This window comes from Hyperolius riggenbachi, chromosome 1 (assembly GCF_040937935.1).
Source record: "Hyperolius riggenbachi isolate aHypRig1 chromosome 1, aHypRig1.pri, whole genome shotgun sequence".
Classification (NCBI taxonomy): Eukaryota; Metazoa; Chordata; class Amphibia; order Anura; family Hyperoliidae; genus Hyperolius; species Hyperolius riggenbachi.
In genome coordinates, this window is record NC_090646.1 from 630306611 (window position 1) to 630334554 (window position 27944).

A 27944-nucleotide genomic window follows, 5' to 3' on the forward strand; every position below is an offset into this window, starting at 1 on the left:
GATTTGATCAGAAATACGAGCAATAATGTCAGCAGATTTGATCAGAACCACGAGCAATAATGTCAGCAGATTTGATCAGAACCACGAGCAATAATGTCAGCAGATTTGATCAGAACCACGAGCAATAATGTCAGCAGATTTGATCAGAACCACGAGCAATCATGTCAGCAGATTTGATCAGAAATACGTGCAACAATGTCAGCAGATTTGACCAGAACTACGAGCAATAATGTCAGCAGATTTGATCAGAAATACGAGCAATAATGTCAGCAGATTTGATCAGAACCACGAGCAATCATGTCAGCAGATTTGATCAGAAATACGAGCAATAATGTCAGCAGATTTGATCAGAACTACGAGCAATAATGTCAGCAGATTTGATCGGAACCACGAGCAATAATGTCAGCAGATTTGATCAGAACTACGAGCAATAATGTCAGCAGATTTGATCGGAACCACGAGCAATAATGTCAGCAGATTTGATCAGAACTACGAGCAATAATGTCAGCAGATTTGATCAGAACTACGAGCAATAATGTCAGCAGATTTGATCGGAACAGTCTAACGGGCTGGGCTGAGTGACAAACAAGGCAGTCTGGCAGACAAGATAGAGCCAGAGGAGCCAGGCGCTGGAACGCAGGAGGTGACTGTGACAGGACTGGCAGAGCTTAAGAAGTTTAGGAAAAGAGACTGACAGAGTGGTGAAAGAAAGAGAGCATGCATGCCTATGGCTAACAGAGCATGAGGCAGGGTGTGTATTACCTCCAGTCCATTGTCCTGGCCTGGCTGCTCTCTGCTCTGATGTTGACACTTTGCTGGGCTGGCCAGGGCTGTATTTAGGGTTTGGGCTCCCCTAGGCACCCCAAACCTACGGCGCCCCCCCCCCCCCCCCCCCGAGGATGTTGGCCGCGGCGAAAAATGGGCGTGGTCACATAATACAGTGGGCGTGTCCATAACCCAGTGGGTGTGGCCAATTAAAATTTTCTAGTAAGCCAAAGTCGGTGGGGCCATGTTTTCTCCCTGGGTATGAGTAAAGTGACCCTAAAAAAAGCACACACACACACACACACACACACACACACACACACACACACACACACACACACACACACACGCCAGTGTTCTCTCGCACAAAGTAGTGGTAGGTATTAGATTGTGAGCTCCCCTGAGAAAAGTCAGTAACATGACTGTTCTCTGCAAAGTGCTGCAGAAGATGTCAGTGCTATATAACTACATAATAATATGGTAGGGCATTAGACTATGGTAGGATTAGATTGTAAGATCCTCAGAGGATAGTCAGTGACATGACTACATACTCTGTGAAGTACTGCTGAAGATGGCAGTACAATATAGTACAGTAGTATGGCAGCATGGTGGCGTAGTTCTTAGCGCTCTCGCCTTGCACCGCTGGGTTCCCGGTTTGAATCCCAGCCAGGGCACTATCTGCAAGGAGTTTGTATGTTCTCCCTGTGTCTGTGTGGGTTTCCTTAAGACACTCTGATTTCCTCCCACATCCCAACAACATACGATACAGATAAGTTAATTGGCTTCCCCTAAAAATTGGCCCTAGACTACGATACTTACATACACACATGACTATGGTAGGGATTAGATTGTGAGCCCCACTGTGGGACAGTTAGTGACAAGACAATACATACTCTGCACAGCGCTGCGTAATATGTTGGCGCTATATAAATAATTAGTATAAGTACAGTCAGTGGCGGCTCCAGGTTTTTTGGGAGGGGTGCTATGCAGGTGCTGGATTAATTTTTGTGGCTATAAAAAAAATGGGTGTGGCCATGACCGGATGAGGATGGAGCTAACTGTAATTTAACGTGAACCTGAGGTGAGAGTGATAAGGAGGCTGCCATATTTATTTCCTTTTAAACAATACTAGTTGCCTGGCAGGCTTGCTGATCTATTTGACTAAAGTAGTGAACTGAATTACACCAGAAACAAGCATGCAGCTAATCTTATCAGTTCTGACAATATTGTAAGAAACCCCCGACCTGCTGCATGCTTGTTCGGGGTCTATGGTTGAAAGAATTAGAGGCAGAGGACCAGCACGGCAGCCAGGCAACTGGTATTGCTTAAAAGGAGATAAATATGGCAGCCTCAATATTATTCTTACCTCAGGTTCGCTTTAAAGGGCTACTGTAGGGGCGTCGGGGGAAAATGAGCTGAGCTTACCCAGGGCTTCAAATGGTCCCCTGTAGACATCCTGTGCCCGCGCAGCCGCTCACGGATGCTCCAGCCCCGCCTCCGGTTCACTTCTGGAATTTCAGACTTTAAAGTCTTAAAACCACTGCGCCTCGGTTGCCGTGTACTCGCTACCGCTGATGTCACTAGGAGTGTATTGCGCAGGCCCAGTATGGTCTGCGACTGTGCAGTAAGCTCCTGGTGACATCAGCGGGAGTGAGGACACGGCAACGCAGGCGCAGTGGTTTTCAGACTTTAAAGTCTGAAATTCCAAAAGTGAACCGGAGGCGGGGCCGGAGCATCGGTGAGTGGCTGCGTGGGCACAGGATGTCTGCGGGGGACCATTAGAAGCCCCGGGTAAGTTCAACTCATTTTCCCCCGACCCCCCCTACAGTATCCCTTTAAAAGTGCAACGCAAAGACAGTGGGCCCAAGTTTAGGTCACCCTTCCCCCAGAAAATTCACATAATTGTGCAGGTTTTCTCAAGAAAATACACGTAATGTGAGCAGATTGCCCAGAACATATATTCAATCGTGGCAGATTTGACCAGAAAATACATGTAATCATGTCGGCAGATTTGACCAGAAAATACATGTAATCATGTCGGCAGATTTGACCAGAACTACGAGCAATCATGTCAGCAGATTTGATCAGAAATACGAGCCATAATGTCAGCAGATTTGATCAGAAATACGAGCAAAAATGTCAGCAGATTTGATCAGAAATACGTGCTATAATGTCAGCAGATTTGATCAGAAATACGAGCAAAAATGTCAGCAGATTTGATCAGAAATACGTGCAATAATGTCAGCAGATTTGATCAGAAATACGTGCTATAATGTCAGCAGATTTGATCAGAAATACGTGCAATAATGTCAGAAGATTTGATCAGAAATACGAGCAATAATGTCAGCAGATTTGATCAGAACCACGAGCAATAATGTCAGCAGATTTGATCAGAAATACGAGCAATAATGTCAGCAGATTTGATCAGAAATACGAGCAATAATGTCAGCAGATTTGATCAGAAATACGTGCTATAATGTCAGCAGATTTGATCAGAAATACGAGCAATAATGTCAGCAGATTTGATCAGAAATACGTGCAATAATGTCAGCAGATTTGATCAGAAATACGAGCAATAATGTCAGCAGATTTGATCAGAAATACGTGCTATAATGTCAGAAGATTTGATCAGAAATACGAGCAATAATGTCAGCAGATTTGATCAGAACCACGAGCAATAATGTCAGCAGATTTGATCAGAAATACGAGCAATCATGTCAGCAGATTTGATCAGAACCACGAGCAATAATGTCAGCAGATTTGATCAGAAATACGAGCAATAATGTCAGCAGATTTGATCAGAACTACGAGCAATAATGTCAGCAGATTTGATCAGAAATACGTGCAATAATGTCAGCAGATTTGATCAGAACTACGAGCAATAATGTCAGCAGATTTGATCAGAACCACGAGCAATAATGTCAGCAGATTTGATCAGAACCACGAGCAATAATGTCAGCAGATTTGATCAGAACCACGAGCAATAATGTCAGCAGATTTGATCAGAACTACGAGCAATAATGTCAGCAGATTTGATCAGAACCACGAGCAATAATGTCAGCAGATTTGATCAGAACCACGAGCAATCATGTCAGCAGATTTGATCAGAACCACGAGCAATAATGACAGCAGATTTGATCAGAAATACGAGCAATAATGTCAGCAGATTTGATCAGAACCACGAGCAATAATGTCAGCAGATTTGATCAGAACCACGAGCAATAATGTCAGCAGATTTGATCAGAACCACGAGCAATAATGTCAGCAGATTTGATCAGAACCACGAGCAATCATGTCAGCAGATTTGATCAGAAATACGTGCAACAATGTCAGCAGATTTGACCAGAACTACGAGCAATAATGTCAGCAGATTTGATCAGAAATACGAGCAATAATGTCAGCAGATTTGATCAGAACCACGAGCAATCATGTCAGCAGATTTGATCAGAAATACGAGCAATAATGTCAGCAGATTTGATCAGAACTACGAGCAATAATGTCAGCAGATTTGATCGGAACCACGAGCAATAATGTCAGCAGATTTGATCAGAACTACGAGCAATAATGTCAGCAGATTTGATCGGAACAGTCTAACGGGCTGGGCTGAGTGACAAACAAGGCAGTCTGGCAGACAAGATAGAGCCAGAGGAGCCAGGCGCTGGAACGCAGGAGGTGACTGTGACAGGACTGGCAGAGCTTAAGAAGTTTAGGAAAAGAGACTGACAGAGTGGTGAAAGAAAGAGAGCATGCATGCCTATGGCTAACAGAGCATGAGGCAGGGTGTGTATTACCTCCAGTCCATTGTCCTGGCCTGGCTGCTCTCTGCTCTGATGTTGACACTTTGCTGGGCTGGCTCTTTCATCTCTGACCCTGGCTGCAATACATGCTGGCTGTGGCTGTCTCTCGCTGTCTCTTGTCTCTGTGCTGGGCTGAGTGTCACGCTCCAGTGCTCACTGACACTGTCCTCTGAATGCCCCCACTTGAATTCTCGCGCCAGAGCTGTGACAGTGACAGACAGGGGAGGATGGAATCAAACTTCACTAATGGCTGCACAGGGTGGAAGGAAGATGATTTCCCTGACTCCAGCAGCAGGGGGAGGGTCCCCGAGGCCGCCGGTGCTCCATCCAGACCAGACCTGGCACAGTGGCACCAGGAAGAAGCTGAGTGAAGGCTGCAGGGGTGCTGTGAGGAATCTGACCTCTCTCTCAACACTCGGAGTGCTGCGCGAGGGAAACTCTGCATGCCGCCTGGTCTAGTGACGTCACTAACTAGACCACACCAGCGGCATGCAGAGTTTAGGATCAAGTCCCGGCCGGCCACTACCACTCTGCTGGAGGGCAGAGGGGGAGCAAGTTCACATGCATGTGCGTGTGTGTGTGTGTGTGTGCTCTCCGACACCCCCCCCCCCCCCTTCCACCAAAAAAATATATATATTTTTTTTTTTTTTTTTAATAAAAAAAATTAAAAGTTAAAAAAAAAATGTAAAAATTATAAATGAACTTTAGGTGGCCGCCCCCCCCCGAGGACCCGCCCATGGCACCGGCCCACGGGTGCCTCTTAATAGATACGTCCATGCTCGCTGCTGCTTGGTAACTGCTTGTTGCTGCCTGGTATCTGCTCACTGCTGCCTGGTAACTGCTTGCTGCTGCCTGGTAACTGCTCGTTGCTGCCTGGTATCTGCTCACTGCTGCCTGGTAACTGCTTGCTGCTGCCTGGTAACTGCTCGTTGCTGCCTGGTATCTGCTCCCTGCTGCCTGGTAACTGCTTGCTGCTGCCTGGTAACTGCTTGTTGCTGCCTGGTATCTGCTCACTGCTGCCTGATAACTGCTTGCTGCTGCCTGGTAACTGCTTGTTGCTGCCTGGTATCTGCTCACTGCTGCCTGGTAACTGCTTGCTGAGCACACAGCTCAACAGTCCGTGGAAAAGAGGCCTTAAACTTGGTGTTTGAGCATGCATAAATTTTCTCATGCAAAGTACTTCTTCTTCTTGTTTGAAGGTTGAGGCACTTAGTCTATTATATATATAGATAGCTTTCACAGCACCACTGACTGCAGAGTCTGGCACCACGCCTAAGTGCTGTCTGCACTTCCTGCTGCTGTAAGATACCTTGTTCTGATGTCCTTCCTGTAACATCTTCACTCCAGTCACTCCAGAACACCTGCCCATCATTTCCAATGCACCTCACCGAGGCAGTGTAGTTGGTATAAGCTTCAAGTCCTGTGAGGTTATAGCTCATCTCCTTCTCTTTTCCCATCTGCAGATCATCCTGATATTTCTGTAAATAGAATGGCAGGATACATATTCTTATCATTAATCACATTTACTATGAACTATTAAACATGAATATGTCCATACTAAATGCTTTCAGCCAGTAGGTGGCAGCAAAGAGAGGAGATTTTTTAAAGGGTACCCTAGGCGAACCTTGAGAGCAGAAAGACATACCGTACTTACCTAAGAATAGAGAGGCCTCTGCATCCTATATATTCCCACGCTGTCCTCCGGTCCCCCGTGCCAAGCACGGACCCCCCCAAAGAAAACTGGCAAGGGCCCGTCGGTAGGAACATTGGGAGCATGCTCATCTTTGTGACCACGCTACTCTTCTGTGCCCTGCATGAGTATGGCTGCACCTGTGCACAACGTTGGAGCCGCTCATGCACAAGCGACTCAGTGCTATTCCGTAGGCATGGTAGCGCTGGTGCCAGCGGAGGAGCATGGCCCCGATGTATCGGAGGATCCTGGCCAGCAGCGGCAAGGAGAACAGTAGAAGCATCTATAGGATCCAGAGGTTTCCCACTTTGTAGGCAAGTATGTCTTTTTTACCCAAGGGTCACTTCGGGTTCCCCAGGTACATAAGCAGCAGACAGACTTATACTGTATGTCCATCAAGACTTCTCAGCAAAGCGAATGGACTTTATTTTTTAAGTTTCTCCAGAGCCAGAGGAAATTGAAGAACAGCAGAGAATTACAAGTACACCTTAAGGCCTGGAACCCACTAGAAGCACTTTCCTGAGTGCTTTGTGATTTGCAAACTCTTGCTAATGTAATGCTATGGGTGTGATCCCACTTGAGAGATGTGATTATATAAGTATCCCTCATAGCATTGCATTAGCCAGAGCTTTTTCAAAACATTAGTGCTTAGAAAAGGCTGTTAGTGGGTTTGGGCCCTAATCCACAAAACAAAGTTTTTAAATGAGACAATAGACTGAATACACTCACTTTAAAATTTACAATAAACCAGTAGCTGTATAGAAATGAACAGCTTTTTAGTTGTTTTTTTGGCCATGTCCTGTTTACAGAAAATCTGTCAGAACAGATTTAAAGAGAAACTCCAACCAAGAATTGAACTTTATCCCAATCAGTAGCTGATACCCTCTTTTACATGAGAAATGTATTCCTTTTCACAAACAGACCATCAGGGGGCGCTGTTTGACTGATATTGTGGTGAAACCCCTCCCACAAGAAGCTCTGAGTACGTACTCCTGGCAGTTTCCTGTCTGTGAACCTTGCTGCATTGCGGGAAATAGCTGTTTACAGCTGTTTCCAACTGCCAAAAAAGCATGCAGCAGCTACATCACCTGCCAACAGTAAAAATGTCACCATGTAATAATTGTCAGAATGTAAATCAGGGATTTAAAAGATTTTATAATGGGCAAACACTGACTAAATCATTTATACATAATTATTGTAAAAATGAAGCACTTTTTTTTATAACATTTTCACTGGAGTTCCTCTTTAAGCTTCCCCTTTAGAAATAAAGTTCTCACATTAAATGTACAGTAAGGGAAAGGAAGTAGCTTCACATGCGTAGGGGAGGTGGGTAGGGCCTGCCAAATTTTGCAGGGGGGCCCAGGATGGTTACGTTATGCCCTGCTTGTATCTATAAGGACTGATGAAGAAGCAGATGATAGGTTTAAAAGGCTATGATATGCTGTGACTACTTCCTGCTTAAGCACATGATGGTGAGCAAATCAGAGCCTTAGAAATGTATCACCTGACAGATCACATGCTTCTCCACCAGAGTTCTGCTACACACAAGAGTCCCTCTGATTAATTATAACTGAATGCCCAGAGGTTGCCTGGCTGTGATCGATCCACACCAGCCTCATGTACTTACCCAGTGGCTGCCATGCAGCTGTTTATAGCGAATTGTGCATTTTATACTTAATTCCTCAGGATCCAGAGCAGATCTTGTCCAAGATAATAGAAAAGATGGGCTTTCAGTAAAAATGGGCTTCAAACACAAGCCGGTAGGAGCGTCCAGCTTCACTAGAGAGAGCACAGATTTAATCTGTTAGTAATTCCTCAGACATTAGCAGACCTCTTAAAACAATGATCATTTATGACAACAAGTGACAATTTCCAAAATCAGCATTCTGCTCAAAACAGATTCAACACAAGCAAAATGCTTCCAAAACCGCTCTTCAGTTGCAGTATGCTCCGCCAAATTATTATTACTATTATTTAATACAGCAGCGCTGTACAGAGTATATAGTCTTGTCAGTAACTGTCCCTCAGAGGGGCTCACCATCAAATCCCTACCCTAGTCATGTGTCTGTATGTATTGTAGTCTAGGACCAATTAAGTGGGCAGCCAATTAACTTATCTGTATGTTTTTAGGGATGTGGGAGGAAACCAGAGTGCCCGGAGGAAACCCACACAGACACGGGGAGAACATACAAACTCTGTGCAGATAGTGCTCTGGCTGGTATTCGAACCAGGGACCCAGCGCTGCAAGGCTAGAGCGCTAACCACTATGCCACCGCGCTGCCACTCCATTAAATATGCTTTTGATGCAGAACAAATTCTTACTTTCTGCTAGTTTCAGATGACTGAGACTTTTCAGGAGACCATGTGATCAATCAAAGGAAACTAACAGAAAAGTAATGTTGCCGGTTACTTACCCGGGGCCTCTTCCTTCTCCTGAAGTCCTCCTGGTCCCTCACCACATTCTGCACTGCTCCATTCTTCCTCTGCCCCCCCCCCCCCTCCAGTGTTGGGCCAATCACTGCACTCGATCGGTAGCAGTGACATTTGATAGGTCACTGCTACTGATCAAGTGCAGTGATTGGCTCAATGATGGTGCTGAGATTCCCTCCCATTACTGGGCACCTTTGGACTAAAAAAGTTAGATATAAAAAGTAGAAGTACTGGCCTCCATACCTAATCTGTAGGTGTTCATTGGTATCACTGGGCTTGCAGCTTTCCCAAGCTCATTCTCTGCTATTACCTGGATCCCATATTCCAAACCAAGCTGGTCCTTATTGTGAAAGGTGCAAACATTGGTCTCAGTAGTGCACATCACTGGATTACCACCTGGCCTGTAAATAACAAAACAAAGACAAATAGTTATAAAAAAAAATGAGGTCTATTTACAAAGGGGCTTTCTCCAGCCCCTGGCAGATGATATGTAACTCGCCACATGGTTTGGAGTGTTCTGCGCAGGCGCAGTAGTATTGCACCTGCACAGAACACTCCAGACCACGTGAGCGTGATCGCGCGCTTGTGCAGGTGCAGTAGATGCAAACCTGGCGAGGTCGGCATCTGTAACGGTGGCAATCCCAGGACACTGGAGCTGCTGTGAGGGACATATCCGCTGCCAGGGGTTGGAGGAAGCACCAGGTAAGTACATCTCATTTTTTTTGTGTGCTCGGATGTTTTCTTTAAGTGACATATTCATTAAATTTGTACCGCGAGAGACATGGCAGCACTTTCAAACAGCAGTTATACCTGAATGATCTATCTGCATGGATGTGCAGAGCTCCAGGAACTGAACTATATTACACACCTAGCACTCAAAACAGGCAAAGGAAGGTGTTAGCTTCAGTAAATAATGTGTGCACAGATTATTACCTAATAGACTTCCCCACGGCGATGATGGACCCTCTCAAGGAAGGCCTAACACTAGTCTAGCAATAAAACATAATATTCCTTGTGCTGCTAATCATAAATGGTATACAACATTTCATAAAACAGACAGGCAGGCAAATGACAGCGCTCAAGGCTGCACCTGAAATGAAAACCAACAGAGGCAATGCAGAGCCCCACTCAGGCTAAATACATGCATTGAATGCAAAACAGATGCAAAGGCTAGCTGCATTCATTGTTTCAAATCTACATTCAAAATTTTTAGATTAGAATTAGTACATAATTTGCATCTGTTTTGCAATCAAGCCATGTATTTAGCTCCAGTGGGGCTCTGCATGCCTCTGTTGGTTTTCATTTCAGGTGCAGCCTTGAGCGCTGTTCATTTGTCTGTCTGTCTGCTTGATGAAATATTCATTAAATTAACTCTGCTGTTCAATAATTATTCACAATCACAGGGTCTAATTTATTAATTGTACATAAAGCCTGGTGCACACTTTCAATTATGATTGGCCAATCACTGACCGATTTTACCACCTCCATGTAGTATGAGGTTCAACAGATATTGAGGTACCAACAAGCCTGTCCAGGGTGTGTATGTATATATAATATATATTTTATCCCACTCATTTGAATTAAAATTGCGGCAAAGTTGCTGCAATCGTGATTTTTCACGATTATACTACAAGTCAGCGGGAGCGTGTTTTTAAAAACAAAACAGAAGGAAAAGCGCTCTGCAGTGCGTCTCCGCCCTCAGAGGACAAAGCTTACATTGAGCCAACCAAGCTGAAATGAGTCGGGATTCTTGCATTTCTTCCAGCCACCCAGGTACAGGTGAAATGTCTTCTGTAGAAGTAAACGCAGGAAATATTATGTGGCCTTTCAGGTGGATCTGTAAAAAAAGCAAATAAAATTTGGTAACGATGATGGCCTCTGTTAACATTATCAATTTACATACAATACATTTACTAACCAGCACAAGTCACTAATAAGTTTTAAGGCCGGGTGCACACTTAGCAGAAACGCAAGCGTTGTGGAAACCGCTGCGTTTTTGCCGCTAATGGAAGTCTATGAGTCGCAATGAAAAAAACGCATGTAAAAAACGCATATGCATTTTGTATGCGTGCATTTTTAAAGACGCTGGTTTTGTTGCATTCTATGCAAAAATGCATCAATAACGCATATAATAAAAGTCAATGGAAATGCAATGGTATGCGTTTTTCATGTGTTTTTATATACTTTTTTTTATTGTTTTGTGATGTATTTCCGCTTCTTGTTGTCTTCCTAGTTATTTGCATAAAATGCAATTGAAAAACGCATGAAAAACGCATACACGCAAACCCATTAAAAACACACGCAAAACGCTTAAAAAATGCATCTGCGGTAAAAAAAAAAAATAATGCAAACGCAACAAAAACGCACACAAAAAAACCCCACACATGACATAAAACGCGACCTTTCACGTTATGTGTGCACCTACCCTAAAAGCCTTCATAAATGTAGGGTGGTCCTGATCAAAGGATGACCGTTACACACTACTAGACTTTCTGGCAGGTTTACTGTCAGATTATTTCCAACCCGTCCGATCTGATTCCGATCGATCTCCAATCATTTTCCGATTGATTACCGACACTTTTCTGCTCACTTCAAAAGGAAAAGGATCGGAAATCAGATCGGACATGTTGGAAATAGGGATGATCAATGAGATGCAATTTCTTCCAAAATGATGCAAAATTTAATGCAAATGTATGCAGTTTGAAAATGGACCAATCAGTTTCGACCCAGGTTTAAACTGATTGGTCCATTTTCAAGATGCATATATTTGCATAAAAAATTGCATAAATCTGCATCAACTTGGAAGAATGTGCATATCTGTGATCATTCCTAGTTGGGAATAATCGATCTGACAGTAAGGCCCAGTGCACACCAAAACCGCTAGCAGATCCACAAAACACTAGCGGTTTTTGGTGCGGATTGCAGAGATTTGGCCCAGTGCACACCGAGTGGATCTTGATGCGATCCGCCGGCCGCATCCGCCAGTAAATCCGCTTGGCTATTGTATTTCAATGGGCTGGTGCACACCGGCGGCTTGAGGTTTTTAGCAAACCGCAAACGTGCCTCCTGCTGCACGTTTCGGTTTGCTAAAAACCTCAAGCCGCCGGTGTGCACCAGCCCATTGAAATACAATAGCCAAGCGGATTTACAGGCGGATGCGGCCGGCGGATCCGCACGGTGTGCACTGGGTCTTAATCTGCCAGAAAATCTCATAGTGTGTACCCAGCATAAAACGCACCAGCAGGGGCGTAACTATAAATCACTGGGCCCCCCTACAAAACTTTGGATGGGGCGCCCTCCCCCTGCACACTGAATAGGGACAGTCTACAAATCTTTGTCTACAAAACTTTGTATGTTTAGCTATCAGTGGCTGAGCAGATGCAGTCATTAGAACAATTGTGCAGTGAGCAGAAAGTTTCTTCTCTCCTTGCCCTTAGTTGTTAGTATCTCAGGAAGGGCCCCCCTGTGGCTTCTGCCCCCCCCCCTGCAGCTGCATCCCTTGCAGGGTCTATTGTTACGCCCCTGCCCACCAGCTAAGTAAAACCTGCAGAGACTAGTGGTGTAGTAAGCTTCACAGGTGCGGATCAGTGAATAATGGCGCACAGCGCCTATGCATAAAAATGGAGCCGCATTAAAAATATACGCTTATCGCTATTTATCGTTAGTATCGCATAATAATGGCGCACAGGGAATAAAGAAGAAAAACGGCACACAGTAATGTTATTTATTCATAGCGCCGTTCATATGCCAAACAGCAGACGTTATTGAGCACAGTAACAGGGAGGTCTTAGGGTTAGGCACCATCAGGGGGTGGTTAGGGTTAGGCACCACCAGTGGGGTGGTTAGGGTTAGGCACCACCAGCGGGGTGGTTAGGGTTAGGCACCACCAGTGGGGTGGTTAGGGTTAGGCAACACCAGGGGGTGGTTAGGGTTAGGCACCACCAGGGGGGTGGTTAGGGTTAGGCACCACCAGGGGGGTCTTAGGGTTAGGCACCACCAGGGGGGTCTTAGGGTTAGGCACCACCAAGGGGTGGTTAGGCACCACCAGGGGGGTGGTTAGGGTTAGGCAACACCAGGGGGTGGTTAGGGTTAGGCACCACCAGGGGGGTGGTTAGGGTTAGGCACCACCAAGGGGTGGTTAGGCACCACCAGGGGGGTGCTTAGGGTTAGGCAACACCAGGGGGGTGGTTAGGGTTAGGCAACACCAGGGGGGGTCTAGGGGTTAGGGTTAGGTACAGAGAGGGTTCTGTGTGTTAACGCTAGTTTTCAATAAAAGAAACAGAGCTAAATAACGATAAGTCTTTAACGTTAAATAGCGATAAGCGACAAACGGATTAGCGGCAACACCATGCGCCATTATTCGCAGGCGCCATTTTCAGATGGATCCAAAGGTGAGCTGGTTATTAGCTGAAACCAGGTATTGTATCACATACACACAGTACTTGAGGTAGGGATAAGTCTTACTACAGGCTGGGCCAGATTGAGCCAGAAGGCGGACATCTGGAGATCCGTTAAGAATATTAAACTTTATTTAACTAATAAATCACCCACAACAGTTGCAGCTCTCCTTTCTGTTGTATTGCAGTGTAATCCCACCAAAAATGCTGCAGGACCTGTTATTGCGATAAGGCCAAATAACGGGTTCTGCAAAATTTTTGGAGCGATTGTGGGTTCCCTCTACTGACTTCCAGAAGTAGGGGCTGCTTCTCTGTAGTTACCCCCTGCATATCTATATATATAATAGAGTAAGTGCCTCAACCTTCAAACAAGAAGAAGAAGTAGCGCCCCGCCCCCAGGGCCGGTCCAAGCAAGAAGAAGGGGCTGGTCCAAGCAAGAAGAAAAAGTAGTGTCCTATCAAACCAAGGGCAAAAAGGGATAATTTGCATATTCAGTAGCGGTGCATTGTGGGTAACCACAAATGTTCACTTATAGCTGAATTATTGCAGATTTGCTTCTGTTTTAAGAAGGAAAATTACACCAAGATTTGCTTTTTTTTAGTAGGAGGGCTTTTTGGTCTATTTTATCCTCCTATACATTCTTAGTAGCTTGGGTCACCCTGAGCTGCTTGGTTACTATGTTGTACTGGTCCAAGCCCTATCTCATACAGCTGTATCAATCCCTGCTATGTACTGATGAGGACCAAATGTCTGAAACAGGCTGTCACATGTGGGATTGATATGACTGTGTAAAACTTAAAGCTATAGGCTTGCTTGGCTTACTAAGGGTGAAAAGGAATAATTTGCATATTTAGTAGCGGTGCGTTGTGGGTAATCACCAATGTTCACTGAGGGCCCTTTTCCACTAGCAATCGCTAGCGTTCACGCTGAACGCTAGCGATTGCTGAATCGCAATTACCGCCGATTCCCCGACGTTCGTGGCCGCGTTTTTGCTATGCTATGCACTGCATAGCAAAATCGCGGCAAAAGTCGCTCCGCGGCGCGATCGCGATCAAGTAAAAACGAATCGCGGTAGTGGAAATTACCTACCGCGATTCCTATGTTAAAAAGCAAACCGTAGCGATTGTAAAATCGCTAGCGGTTTGCGTTTTTGCGATTCAGCCAGCGCAAACGCTCTGGTGGAAAAGGGCCCTTAGGCCTGGTGCACACCAAAAACCGCTAGCAGATCCGCAAAATGCTAGCAGATTTTGAAACGCTTTTTCTTATTTTTCTGTAGCATTTCACCTAGCATTTTGCGGTTTTGTGAAGCGTTTTTGGTGTAGTAGATTTCAGATATTGTTACAGTAAAGCTGTTACTGAACAGCTACTGTAACAAAAACGCCTGCAAAACCGCTCTGAGCTGCCGTTTTTCAGAGCGGTTTGCGTTTTTCCTATACTTAACATTAAGGCAGAAACGCATCCACAATCCAAAAAAAATGCCTCACCTCGGGAGTATGCGTTTCTGCAAAACGCCTCCCGCTCTGGTGTGAACCACCCCATTGAGATACATTGACCAAGCGGATCCGCAGCCGCAAGCGGCTGCAGAAACGCTGCAAAAGCCGCTTGGTGTGCACCAGCCCTTAAAGGAATACTTAAGGGAAAAAAAAATGACATTTACTCACCCGGGGCATCCCTCAACCCCCTGAAGCTGGATGGTGCCCTCGCAGCCCCGCTCCAATCGTCCTGTCCCCGCCGGCGGCTACTTCCGGGTTCGGCGACAGCCGCCGACAGGCTGGGAACGCGGCTGATTTTCCGCGTTCCCACTCGCTATATGCTGCTATAGCGTAGCTATATACGCTATAGCAGCATATAGCGAGTGTGAACGTGGAAAATCAGCCGCGTTCCCAGCCTGTCGGCGGCTGTCGCCGAACCCGGAAGTAGCCGCCGGCGGGGACAGGACGATCGGAGCGGGGCTGCGAGGGCACCATCCAGCTTCAGGGGGCTGAGGGATGCCTCGGGTGAGTAAATGTCATTTTTTTTTTCCCTTAAGTATTCCTTTAAGAAGGCAAATTACACCAAGCTTTGATATTTTTAGTAGAAGGTCTTTGTGGTCCCTTTTATCCACTAGAGATGCGAAGTTCGGATCTTTTCAATGATTTGGATGATTTGAATCGGATCATTGAAAAGATCTTTGATCCAAATCTCGGATCATTTTACTAGGGAAGCATTGGGGGGGGGGGGGGGGGGGGGGGGGTGAAAGGACTAGCAGGACAGGACTTTCCCTGCAGTGGACCAGAGCCGGGACAAGGTCCTCCAGCACCCAAGGCTGAGACACCAAAGTGCTCCCTCCATCCCTCCCACCCCAGCCGTCACACACTGATTGCTATTAGACTAAGAGGGCCACAGGGCCCACAACCTCCCCAACACCTTAATATCTAGTTATCTGGTTTGCAGTCACTGCTGTGTATCCCCTTTTCTTATTTCTCTCTGCTTCATACACAATTAGGAATGACAGCTGAATGAATTGTGCGCCCCCTCCTACACTGCGCCCTGAGGCTGGAGCCTCTCCAGCCTATGCCTCGGCCCGGCCCTGCAGTGGACAGACAAAGAAGGGGAAGGGGGTGGACAGACAAAGAAGGGGAAGGGGGTGGACAGACAAAGAAGGGGAAGGGGGTGGACAGACAAAGAAGGGGAGGGGGGTGGACAGACAAAGAAGGCAGGGGGTGGACAGACAAAGAAGGGGAGGGTGGACAGAGATGGGCAGAGAGTGAACAGAAGTGAGGAGGTGAACAAAGAGGGGTGAGCAGAGAGCAGAAATGTTTTTTTGCATACAATACCCAATTGCAATCATATGCTTTACATATATTTCACCTATATGTTCATCTGTATACTCTGAATGCAAACGTCTCACAGTGAAAGAAAGCATTCCCCTTTTCTCACCTCGAACACAATGGTAATTTGCATATATTCAGCAGTGGTGCCTGGGAGACATCTCGAGCTCACTCCAACCTGAATTATCGCAAATTCTTTCTGTTTTAGGACAGCAAACTTTTGTTTTTCTTACCATCTTAGTAAGGGGGCTTTTAGGACCATTGTAGTCCCTTACACACCCCAATGAGTTCTGGGTCACCATGAGCTTGCTGGTTAGTCTGTGCCTCTCGGATTTACAAGCCCTACTCCATAGAGCCAAATTAATCCATGCCATGCACTGATGAGGATCAAACAATCCGAAACAGTCTGTATGCATGTTGGATTATTATGGCTCTGTACATATTAACAAGCTGACACATCATTGCATTCCAGCGGTTCTGGAGGTGTGTTTAGCTTCTAAGGGTACAATGGTTAATTTGCATATATTCAGCAGTGGTGCCTGGGAGACATCTCGAGCTCACTCCAACCTGAATTATCGCAAATTCTTTCTGTTTTAGGAAAGCAAACTTTTGTTTATCATAAATTTAGGGAGAAGATAAGTGCAGCTGTTTAGAGCAGTGCAGGAGGATCATATTGCACAGCAATCACAGTGCCTGTGCTCCAAGCTGTCTGCAGAGTTACTGAGCTGTGCTTCTCAGCCAAAAGTTTCTCATTTGTTCACAACTACAACAGACAGCCTATAATCAGCAGCACATTGCAGCCAGTAGTGTGCTCCACACATATCTGGCAGTGGCACCCATGTCCCCTCTCCCAACCACCTGTCCCTGCAAGGCTGGCTGGCTCCCCTCCAACTGAGCGATCCATCTCCGCTCTGCTTCCAGGACCCCGGTGCCCGCTGAGAGAGGGGGGCATGCCGCTCCTGGCTCCACCCCTTTTGATCCGAATCTGTTCATTTTGATGATCCGGATGATTCGACTCACAAAAGAGATTCGGATCAAAGATCCGAATCGTTCATGATCCGGACAACACTATTATCCACCTATACATGCCGAGTGGTTTGGGTCACCCTGAGCTGCTTGGTTACTCTGTTGTACTGGTCCAAGCCCTAACTCATATAGCCATATCAATCCTTGCCATGTACAGATGAGGACCAAAAGTCTGAAACAGGCTGTCACAAGTGGGTTTGATATGGCTGTGTAAAATTTAAAGCTATAGGCTTGCTATACACCAACTAAGGGTTACTAAGGGTGAAAAGGCATTATTTGCATATTTAGTAGCAGTGCATTGTGGGTAACCACAAATGTTCACTTATAGCTGAATTATTGCAGATTTCCTTCTGTTTTAGGAAGGCAAATTACACCAAGCTTTGCTTTTCTTAGTAGGAGGTCTTTTTGGTCCCTTTTATCCCCCTATACATTCTGAGTGGTTTGGGTCACCCTGAGCGGCTTGGTTACTCTGTTGTACTGGTCCAAGCCCTATCTCATACAGCTGTATCAATCCCTGCCATGTACTGATGAGGACCAAAAGTCTGAAACAGGCTTTCTACATGTGGGTTTGGTATGACTGTGTAAAATGTAAAGCTATATGCTTGCTATACACCAGCAGCTCTGGATGCTTGCTTGGCTTACCAAGGGGGAAAAGGGGTAATTTGCATATTTAGCAACAGTGCATTGTGGGTAACTACAAATGTTCACTTATAGCTGAATTATTGCAGATTCCCTTCTGTTTTAAAAAGGCAAATTACACCAATACAGTGTGCGACATTGCAGGAAGTGACGACAGTGGAACGCACGATGGAACACGGAAGAGGTGAGTCATCCCCGCCTGCTGCCGCTTACTAATAGTGGCGGCTGCTACTGTGCTTAAAGGGAACCTAAACTGAGAGGGATATGGATGTTTCCTTTTAAACAAAACCAGTTGCCTGGCAGCCCTGCTGTTCTCTTTGGCTGCAGTATTATTTGAAAAACACCAGAAACAAGCATGCAGCTAATCCAGTCTGACTTCAGTCAGAGCACCTGATCTGCATGCTTGTTCAGGGGCTGTGGCTAAAAGCATTAGAGACACAGGATCAGCAGGAGAGTCAGGCAACTGGTATTATTTAAATTTGAAAAATTCATATCCTTCTCAGTTTAGGTTCCCTTTAAGCAGGAGGGGGAGGTCCCTGCTGAGCTTAAGCTGGAGGTAGAGCACACATGGGAGACCCAGTTGAGGGGGGGGTCTGACCCCCCTCCCCGCCGCTGTGCCCAATACCCCCTTCTTGCCCTCTACCCTCTTATGCAGCGTATGCTACGCCGCGGGTCGGCTAGTAACGTATATATCTCATTGTACATGGTTGTCGTTTTCTACAGCACATAAAACAATTTTTCTTTCTTTTTACATTTTTCTTTTGTAGGTTTACTCACATCCTGTTTTAAAGGAAATGACATCCAGGTGAAGGGTGACAATTCCAACGAGGCCGCAGCTCACTTCAACAGAAGGAGCTGTCACATTCTCTATGGTAACACTGGCCACGCTCTCGTTCACTTGTCCAGTGTATATCCTCGAAGTTGTATTTGGATTGACGATCCATACTAGATCCTTTATAGCGCTAGCATTGTTGACCTGGCAGAAGAAAGTGGTGTTTGATTCCAGCTGAACGGTTTTCACTTGCGGGAATATTCGACCAGCAATCACGACATCAGCAGCATCTATAGTATAAACAAACAATACAAAATGTCATTTGAACAAAAAGTGCCAGTTCATTTGACACTGGTGCAGGAAGTAGGATTAAACTCCCTAAACTAATATTTAAGTACCTACTCTTAGGAACATACAAAGAACATACAAAAACATTCCTTGTGTTTAAAAATATTTATTTCCAATACAGGGAGCAGTACAAGTTTTGTGCTACACTGCTAATCTGCAAATTTAATAATTGCCGGCTAGAAGATCTCTGTCGCTGTCTTCACTCTGCTCCCCTTCCTTTTCTGCTGAAGTGACTCTGCTCTTGCCATGGTGATATGTCTATTCAGTAGAGGAGGGAGGGGGAGCAGAATGAAGACCAGGCAGAGAGTTTATCCTGGCTGGCAATTATTAAAGGACAACTGAAGAGAGAGGTACCGTATATGGAGGTTGCCTTATTTTTTTTCTTTTAAACAATACCAGTTGCCTGGCTATCCTTCTGATCCTTTGCCTCTAATACATTCAGTCATAGACCCTGAACATGCATGCAGCAGATCGGTTGTTTCTGACATTATTGTCAGATCTGACAAGATTAGCCACATGCTTGTTTCTGGTGTTATTCAACAGCCAAGTACATCAGCAGGGCAGCCAGGAAACTGGTATAAGGAAATACATATGGCAGCCTCCATATTCTTCTCACTACAGTTGTCCTTTAAATCTTCCTATTAGAAGAGGAGTGCAAACTCTACACTGAAAGTAAAAGTTTTTGCACACAACAAGGAATGCTTTCAAGTGTTCTTTTATGTACCTAAGACTGCTTTCACAGTGGGAAGTTACAGGCGCACGTTAGAGCAGCCTGTAACGCAGCTCAACTCACAGTAATGAAAAATCAATGGGCTGTTCACAGTGCCCACGTTGCGTTACAGTGTAACGCTGGACGTTCAAAGAAAGTGCAGCAAGCTGTGCGTTATAGGTGGTTTTAGCTGCGTTAGACTGTTTGCACATGCTCAGTAAGGAGAGAGTCCACTATTGTTCCTAGCCACATGGCTAATTTATATTCACTGCACTGTAGTGTTGTCCAGATCATGAACAATTTGAATCTTTGATCCGGATCTTTTTTGTGAGTCGAATCATCCGGATCATCACAATGAAGGATTCGGTTCACAGTGGATGTCTGGAAGAAACAGGAACTGCAGCTTCTGTGCACAAGCACAATATTCCTGCTGCATCTCTCCCTTCCCCATTAGCACCATCAATGTGCCCTCATTCTCCTGCACCTCTCACTCTGCTGCACCCCTGCTTCCTGCTTCGCTAGTAAAATGATTCAAAGATTCGGTTCAAAGATCCGGATCTTTTCAATGATCCGATTCGAATCATCCGAATCATTGAAAAGATCCGGACTTCCCAGGATAGCACCAAGAGCCTCATAACACGGCTCAATCTGACGTCCAACTTCAACACCACCATTGTGTTATGCGACCTTAACGACCCCTAAAACGCAACATCTTGGTGTGAAAGAGACCTTACAGTAGGTAATTAAAGTGAACCTGAAGGGAAAAAGTGCCCCTTGGGGGTACTTACCCCGGGAGGTAAGCAGATGGATGGATCCTAAAGAGTCCTTGTGGACAACCTCAGTAGAAGTGATTCAGTGCTGGCACCCTCAAAAGTCTGCTTGAAAGTCTCTTGTGTCGGCAGTGCATGCATGGACACTAGCAGCTCTTCACTCGATCGGGTCCCCTCTACCGTGCATGTATGAGCTGTCGGTGCCTGCACATTAGAGCGGACCAGATCGGGCTCTGCTATTTCTGCCGGAGCCCAAGCTGAGAGTCGCTTCTGCGCCTGTGCGGCCAGGCCACTATCATTATTTTTGTTATCGGTTTTTCCTGGCTGCCAGTGCTGGATCAAGCAGCTGGAGGAGAAAGGGGGAAGCCTCATTAGGATCCAGAGACATCCCCCTCCCTAATCAAAGCTATGGCTTAAAAAGGAAGTACAGAGTGGCAGAACATCAACATCTTCTAAAGCCACATAAAAACGTACAATTGTCACCCTTGGGAGGCAGTTTGGGCCCAAGAGCAGAACAGAGGGGAAGCTACCCTAGAGGCAAAACTGCCATGGGTGTGAGGAGTAGAACAATGTGCTCAGGAGTTGATACAGCATCGGACGTCAGATCTTGCCAGATCTTTAGGTGATGTAGGTGGGCTCCTGTACACGTGCTAGATTCTCAGACGAGATTCTCCGGACAGAGTACCTGTAGCAAAAAAGTGCCCCAAATGGGTGCTTACCTCAATAGAAGACTTCCACTATCCTCCTCCACCAAGCTGTTCTAGTGCTCGGTCCTCGCAACTTGTTGACGGCTCGCACATGCACAGTGGCACAGACCCAATCGGGCTTGTCTTTTTCCTTGGAAGCCCTAGCGGGTCCGCAGTACTGCACAGATGCGGTGTGGCCACATACGCTCATGTATTGGAGAGCGACTGCAACGCTCCATGGGTCCTAGGGGGTCTGGAAAAGTACGTGGGAAGTAACTAACTTTTTAAATCCCAAAAGCCCCAGGTTTGCTTTAACCCTGCAGGCTAGCAAGGGACTCTGTTGCTGTGGAGCTGGAAGGATATGGAACAGAACAATAGCCTAAACCTGTGTTTGAAGACATCAGGGGCTGCTGTACACATGGAAGATTCTGGACGGAGGTGTCGTCAACAAGCTGCTTCAACACAAAATCATCTAGCATGTACGAAGACCTAGCCTGGCATGTCCTAAGAATGCATGATGTGGGCGTGGTTTATAATTTTGTCACAGTGGGGGGGAGTGGGGGAGGGAGTCTGGTATAATTCTGTTACGGGGCAAGGAGGGTCCAGTTTGACTAACAGTAATAAGACAACAAACTTCAAAATAATAAGCAACATAAAATTTCTCTACTTTTTGTATTTGGTTTCCAGATTTGCATGCATTTTACAAACTGGTAGAGATCTAAATTTTCATATGCAACTGACACCTAAAACGGTCTGCTCCCTCCTCCCTAATTCTAGGGACACAGACAATAGTAGAAATAAAAATAAAAAAACAAACCAAAAACAAAACTATAGTAATCACCACCTATTAAAAAAGGCTTTAAAGAGAATCTGTATTGTTAAAATCGCACAAAAGTAAACATACCAGTGCGTTAGGGGACATCTCCTATTACCCTCTGTCACAATTTCGCCGCTCCTCGCCGCATTAAAAGTGGTTAAAAACAGTTTTAAAAAGTTTGTTTATAAACAAACAAAATGGCCACCAAAACAGGAAGTAGATTGATGTACAGTATGTCCACACATAGAAAATACATCCATACACAAGCAGGCTGTATACACCCTTCCTTTTGTATCTCAAGAGATCATTTGTGTGTTTCTTTCCCCCTGCAGCTATCTTCCACTGAAGTGTCAGGCTGTTTCTTCCTGCAGAGTGCAGACAGCTCTGCCTGTATGTAATTCCTCAGTATGTGAAAGTCCAGCCAGCTCAGAGGACGATTTATCCTGCTTGTAAAAGATAATAGAACAGAGAGAAGCTGCACTAATCTAAATATCACACAGGCAGTGTGCAGAGAGGGGCCTGGATGGGGGAGTTCATAGCAGAACCACAACACTGAGGAACTTGGCAGCCTTCCAGACACAGGCTGACAAGTCTGACAAGAGAGAGATACGTTGATTTATTACAGAGATGGTGATAGTAGAACATGCTGTAGTGAGCCAGAACACATTAGAATAGCTTTTGGAACTTGTAGGATGATAAAAAACAGGATGCAATTTTTGTTACGGAGTCTCTTTAACAAAATAAATGAAATACTGTATTTTTTGGACTACAAGACTCACTTTTTCTCCCCCAAAAGTGGGGATAAAAAAGTCACTGCGTCTTATAGTCCAAATGCAGGGAGTTCCTGACTTGTGAAAGCCTGCCAATGTCTGGGACTCTCTGTACTGTGCCCATGCAGAGGAGGGTACATGGGGACAAAGAGACACAGGGGGACACAAAGGGGCATAGAGGAGGGCACAAGTGGGACAGAATGGGCATAGAGAAGGACACAAGGAGGACAGAGGTGGACACATAGGGGACACAGGAGACACAAGGGGGACAGAGGGAGGCATGAGATACAAAGGGGGCATAATCCACAAGATGCCCCTTCACCATGGATGCACCAGGTTTAGTATATATTTTTTTCTCCTGGTTATGTCCTCTAAACCTAGGTGCGTCTTATGGTCAGGAGCATCTTATAGTTCGAAAAATACCTGCAAACAGTATCTTCACTGTTATGGCTAAAACCCAGGGTATAGCGAGGAGCATCTTTCAGTTGGTGCCTACAAAGGAAAAAGTAACAGAAAGTTAGAAGGATGTGCGCAGCTCCTTCCAGCATATGTACATTGCAGACCATGTTATTAATTAGTAAGCAGCTTCCTACATAAATGGGGTAGTTGACACGGATGAAGATTAGCAAAACATTTTCATCTTTCAACAATTTCCAGAGAAGGTGGAAAACTGTGTAAAATGGAAATAAGAACAGAATGTGATCACTTACACATTATTTAAAGCAAATGTGAAGCAAGTTAACTTGGTCCTCTCTCCATGCGCTTGGTCCACCACTGTCCTCCATTCAAATTTGGCGCCTTTGGGACTCCTCAGATGGCTTTGGAATAACTCAGGTCCCCTAGTGATTCCTAAGAGGAGTGGCACTGTACTGTACAGGTACAAGTTCAGGCCACCGCGTATGCAGCATGGAGCTGCTCATCTTCGGGAGTTCTCGGGGACACAAGAAGGTTTTCCGAGGAGAGCTGAAGACATATTCGACCAAGCTGGTAGAACAACTTTACCAGTGCCCAGCAGTGGAGTGAGGTCACGGAGAGAGGACCAGGAAGGCTCTGTGGGATCCAAAGCTTTCCCCCTCCATAGGTGAGTATCCAACTTTTTTTTTTTTTTTTGTAGCTGGCTTCAGTTTTACTTTAAACAAACAGTGCAGAGACAATATTGCAAATACTAAAGCTGAGAAACATCTTTTGAAAAATATATAAGAATTTTGAATTTGATGCCAGCAAAACCATTGAGTCTCCCTGGCAGGAGTGTGAATACACACACCCGTCCTAATGTACCTGTTACCGCACCCTTGCTGTATGTTGCCTACATTCGCTGCCGTAAGGGTGAAGGCCCGTTTTTCCACCAGCAGCATTTTGCATTTCAATTCCAATCCCTTGTGGATATTTGCTTAAACCGGAACTGAAGAGAGAGGTATATGGAGGCTGCCATGTTTATTTCCTTTTAAGCAATACCAGTTGCCTGGCAGCCCTGCTGATCCTCTGCCTCTAATACTATTACCCATAGCCCCTGAACAAGCATGCAGCAGATCAAGTGTTTCAGACTTTAAAGTCAGATCTGACAAGACTAGCTGCATGCTTGTTTCTGGTGTTATTCAGATACTACTGCAGAGAAATAGACCAGCAGGGCTGCCAGGCAACTGGTATTGATTAAAAGGAAATAAATATGGCTGCCTCCGTATACCTCTTACTTCAGTTCCCCTTTAACTGATGGAAACCACGCAGGGATGTTTTCATCCGTGCCATGCAATGATTCGTCATGCCTGCTCGCTGCTTGTAAAAGGGCAACACTACATGAAACAGCGGACTTTAGCTTCCTTACAGCATGTCTTCTTAATCCATTTACATTAAAGTACAAGTTTTATCTGGAAGTAGTGCAGACCTATTATCCGTGCATAACTAAATAACCTAGGCTAAGCATCACTGGGAGGGCGGGGGTTACATACCAATATGCAGCAATATTTAGATATAGAAAGTGTTTCTGATGCTGAAATCAGGATAATTAACATAAAACTGGATATCCTAAATTAATGTATTACAATCTACTAAGCCGGCCTAACGCCAATTGGCATCAAGTCCTGGGGCGGGGTTTTGCAGGAGATCGTGCGCGCATCTCTGCTTGTGCTCCGTCATCAGTCACTCAAGGAGACTGTTAGACAGCAAAACCGCTGTCTATTTACATTGTACAGCGCTGTGATCTACGGCAGTGCTGTACTGGGGACAGCCGTGTAACACGACTGTCCCCTGGAGAGGCTCAGGAGCTGATGCCCATGAGAGCAGATCGCTGTCACTGGCTGGTGGGGGGAGGGGGTAAAAATAGCGAATTTTATTTAAAAATAAATAAATAAACATCGCAGGAGTGATCAGAGCCCACCAACAGAAAGCTCTGTTGGTGGGCAGAAAAGGGGGGGGGGGGAATCACTTGAGTGCTGAGTGGTACGGCCCTGCGGCGAGTCCTTAAAGCTGCAGTGGCCTGAATTGTAAAAATAGCCTGGTCACTAGGGTGGGTGTAAGCCTACGGTTCTGAAGTAGTTAAAGGAAACTGTAGAAAAGAGCTGACATTCTGCTGCACCTACGTATAGTCATGTAGTAGAATATACTCAGTGGCATAGCTAAGTAGCCAAGGGCACCAAAGCGAGTTTTATATGAAGCCCCCTAGCACTTTATTGGTATGAAGTCTCAAAAACTTTGAAGGACATCTTCACTGTAAGAGGTGCAATCACAGGAGGAAAATCATTTGTTATTGATATCACTATGCAATGTACACATAGAGGTGATCATTATTAGCAAAGCATCAATAAAAAGTTAAACGTAAAGATGGAGGGCACCTAATGAGGCCCTCTGTTCCAGGGGCCCCAGTGTGGACGTAACATTTGCATCCCCTACTGCTACGCCACTAAATATACTCAGAAATTCCACATTGCACTGGGGCTAATGTAGCCAGAAACGTAGTAGTAGTAGTAGTAGTAGTAGTAATAGTAGTAATAGTAGTAGTAGTAATAGTAATAGTAATAGTAGTGGTAGTGGTAGTGGTAGTGGTAGTAGTAGTAGTAGTAGTAGTAGTAGTGCTGGTGAATTATCGCGGTGGCGCTACCATGGCACTTACAAGGAACGCGCATAAGTGAACAGAGCACGCTACGCTGCCAGGACCACACATAGCGTGTGCGCGCTAGTAATAACCCGCGCTGCTTGAGCACGGTAGTTTTCAAATATCAGCCCCATTGTCGGTCAACAGTCCATCTATCAGCAGGCCTGCCGATAGGGACAGTGATCCCTATCTTCACTTGGTCTGTTCCACCTAACAGTCATTACATCCCTGTAGAAAAGGGCAACACCGCAGCTTTTTTTTCAGAGAAGTAATGGGAATTAGAAATCATTACAGTTCCAGAAAGACCAAGTTAAAAGCATACATATGAAAACGGCGCCGGTAGACTTGGGCGCAGGATACAGCCGGTATATGGCTGATCCTGCTTCTGCACAAGTCCGGGCCGTGTTAATTACTATTCCCCCTCCAGGCCACCATGGATAGTGGGGAATGATATAATTCGGCTTGCGAATTATTGTGTTTCTTTAAGCAACTTCGGCTCCATTTTCTGACGGCGCCGACGTTACTCACTGAGCGCCGCTATAGACTGATTCCCATTACAGTCTATGGCGGCGCTGGCTGCGCCCAAATCTAGCAGTACTGCTCCGAGTTAAAAGGTGAATCCATATACTTGTCAGCACCCAGGAACTCTTCTGACAGATGAGGATCTGCAGTAAATTGAAGATTCTATCTTGCTGCTATAACATGAATAGTCAGGCGTAGCAGAGTGTCAGTATTATTGTATTTTACTCCATTAACCCTTTTGGTCTGAATGTTTTAGGCTAGGATCGCACTTGTGGGAATAACACACATTTTTCCACAAAGCAAAAACACACGTGAAAACGCATGCAATGCTTCCCTATGGAGATTCGCAGTAAAGTAATGCAATGTGTTTTCTGCTGCAAGATAAGAAAGCTTGGTTGCTTTACTTTCACACACAACATGTGAGTCCTACTGCCGGCAGTCAGGTGATTGTCAGTCAAGTGTGACAAAACTACAAATAACTGCCCACAGAAACTACAGGCTGTTTCCAAGGTATTCCGTTAGGAGTATGTTAGGAGTATGGCGAGTTCATAGAAGATTTTATTTTTTGTCACGAGTTAGCGGAAATTGATTTTTATTGTTTCTTTTTTCCACAAAGTGTCATTTTCCACTAACTTTTGACAAAAAATAAAATCTATGAACTCACCATACACCTAATGGAATACCTTGGGGTGTCTTCTTTCTAACATGGGGTCACTTGTGGCGTTCCTATACTGCCCTGGCATTTTAGGGGCCCTAAACCGTGAGAAGTAGTCTAGAAACCAAATGCCTCAAAATGACCTGTGAAATCCTAAAGGTACTCATAGGACGTTGGACCCCTTAGCGCACCTAGGCTGCAAAAAAGTGTCACATGTGGTATCGCCGTACTCAGGAGAAGTAGTATAATGTGTTTTGGGGTGTATTTTTACACTTACCCATGCTGGGTGGGAGAAATATCTCTGTAAATGACAATTTTTTGATTTTTTTTACACACAATTGTCCATTTACAGAGATATTTCTCCCACCCAGCATGGGTATGTGTAAAAATACACCCCAAAACACATTATACTACTTCTCCTGAGTACGGCGATACCACGTGACACTTTTTTGCAGCCTAGGTGTGCTAAGGGGCCCAACGTCCTATGAGAACCTTTAGGATTTCACAGGTCATTTTGAGGCATTTGGTTTCCAGACTACTCCTCACGGTGTAGGGCCCCTAAAATGCCAGGGCAGTTTAGGAACCCCACAAGTGACCCCATTTTAGAAAGAAGACACCCCAAGGTATTCCGTTAGGAGTATGGTGAGTTTATAGAAGATTTTTTGTCACAAGTTAGCGGAAATTGATTTCTATTGTTTTTTTTCACATAGTGTCATATTCCACTAACTTGTGACAAAAATAAATTCTTGTATGAACTCATCATACACCTAACGGAATACCTTGGGGTGTCTTCTTTCTAAAATAGGGTCCCTTGTGGGGTTCCTATACTGCCCTGGAATTTTAGGGGCCCAAAACCGTGAAGAGTAGTCTGGAAACTAAATGCCTCAAAATGACTGTTCAGGGGTATAAGCATCTGCAAATTTTGATGACAGGTGGTCTATGAGGGGCCGAATTTTGTGGAACCGGTCATAAGCAGGGTGGCCTCTTAGATGACAGGTTGTATTGGCACTGAAGTGCAGGAAGCGCAGGATGTTCTCAAATCGTGACCTGGACATTGCAGCAGAGAACATGGGCATGTGATGTATTGGGTGCATAGACCAATAAGACCGCAATACATTCTTTTTGACTAGACCCATGTGAAGGAGAAGGCCCCAAAAAATGGTACATTCGGAAACTTGGAGTGGTTTCCACCGAAAAGGCTGGGCATGGTAGCTTCTTGGATTGGCGGTTGCGTATTGTGTGGCATAACGGTT

At 45.3% G+C, this 27944-nt stretch overlaps 1 protein-coding gene across 1 annotated transcript in view; it reads right to left on the minus strand.

The window, feature by feature from the left end:
• The window catches only part of LOC137559912 (interleukin-31 receptor subunit alpha-like), an 87352-nt gene that overhangs the window by 57068 nt on the left and 2340 nt on the right, over window positions 1-27944 (minus strand). Inside the window, exons 2-7 of the mRNA XM_068271840.1 lie at window positions 22850-22918; window positions 18332-18616; window positions 10399-10519; window positions 8926-9083; window positions 7880-8031; window positions 5872-6040 (exon numbers count right to left, since the gene is read on the minus strand). Of these exons, the coding sequence (XP_068127941.1) occupies window positions 5872-6040; window positions 7880-8031; window positions 8926-9083; window positions 10399-10519; window positions 18332-18616; window positions 22850-22904 (940 nt within the window). The 5' untranslated portion in view covers window positions 22905-22918. The remainder of the gene's footprint in view (window positions 1-5871; window positions 6041-7879; window positions 8032-8925; window positions 9084-10398; window positions 10520-18331; window positions 18617-22849; window positions 22919-27944) is intronic.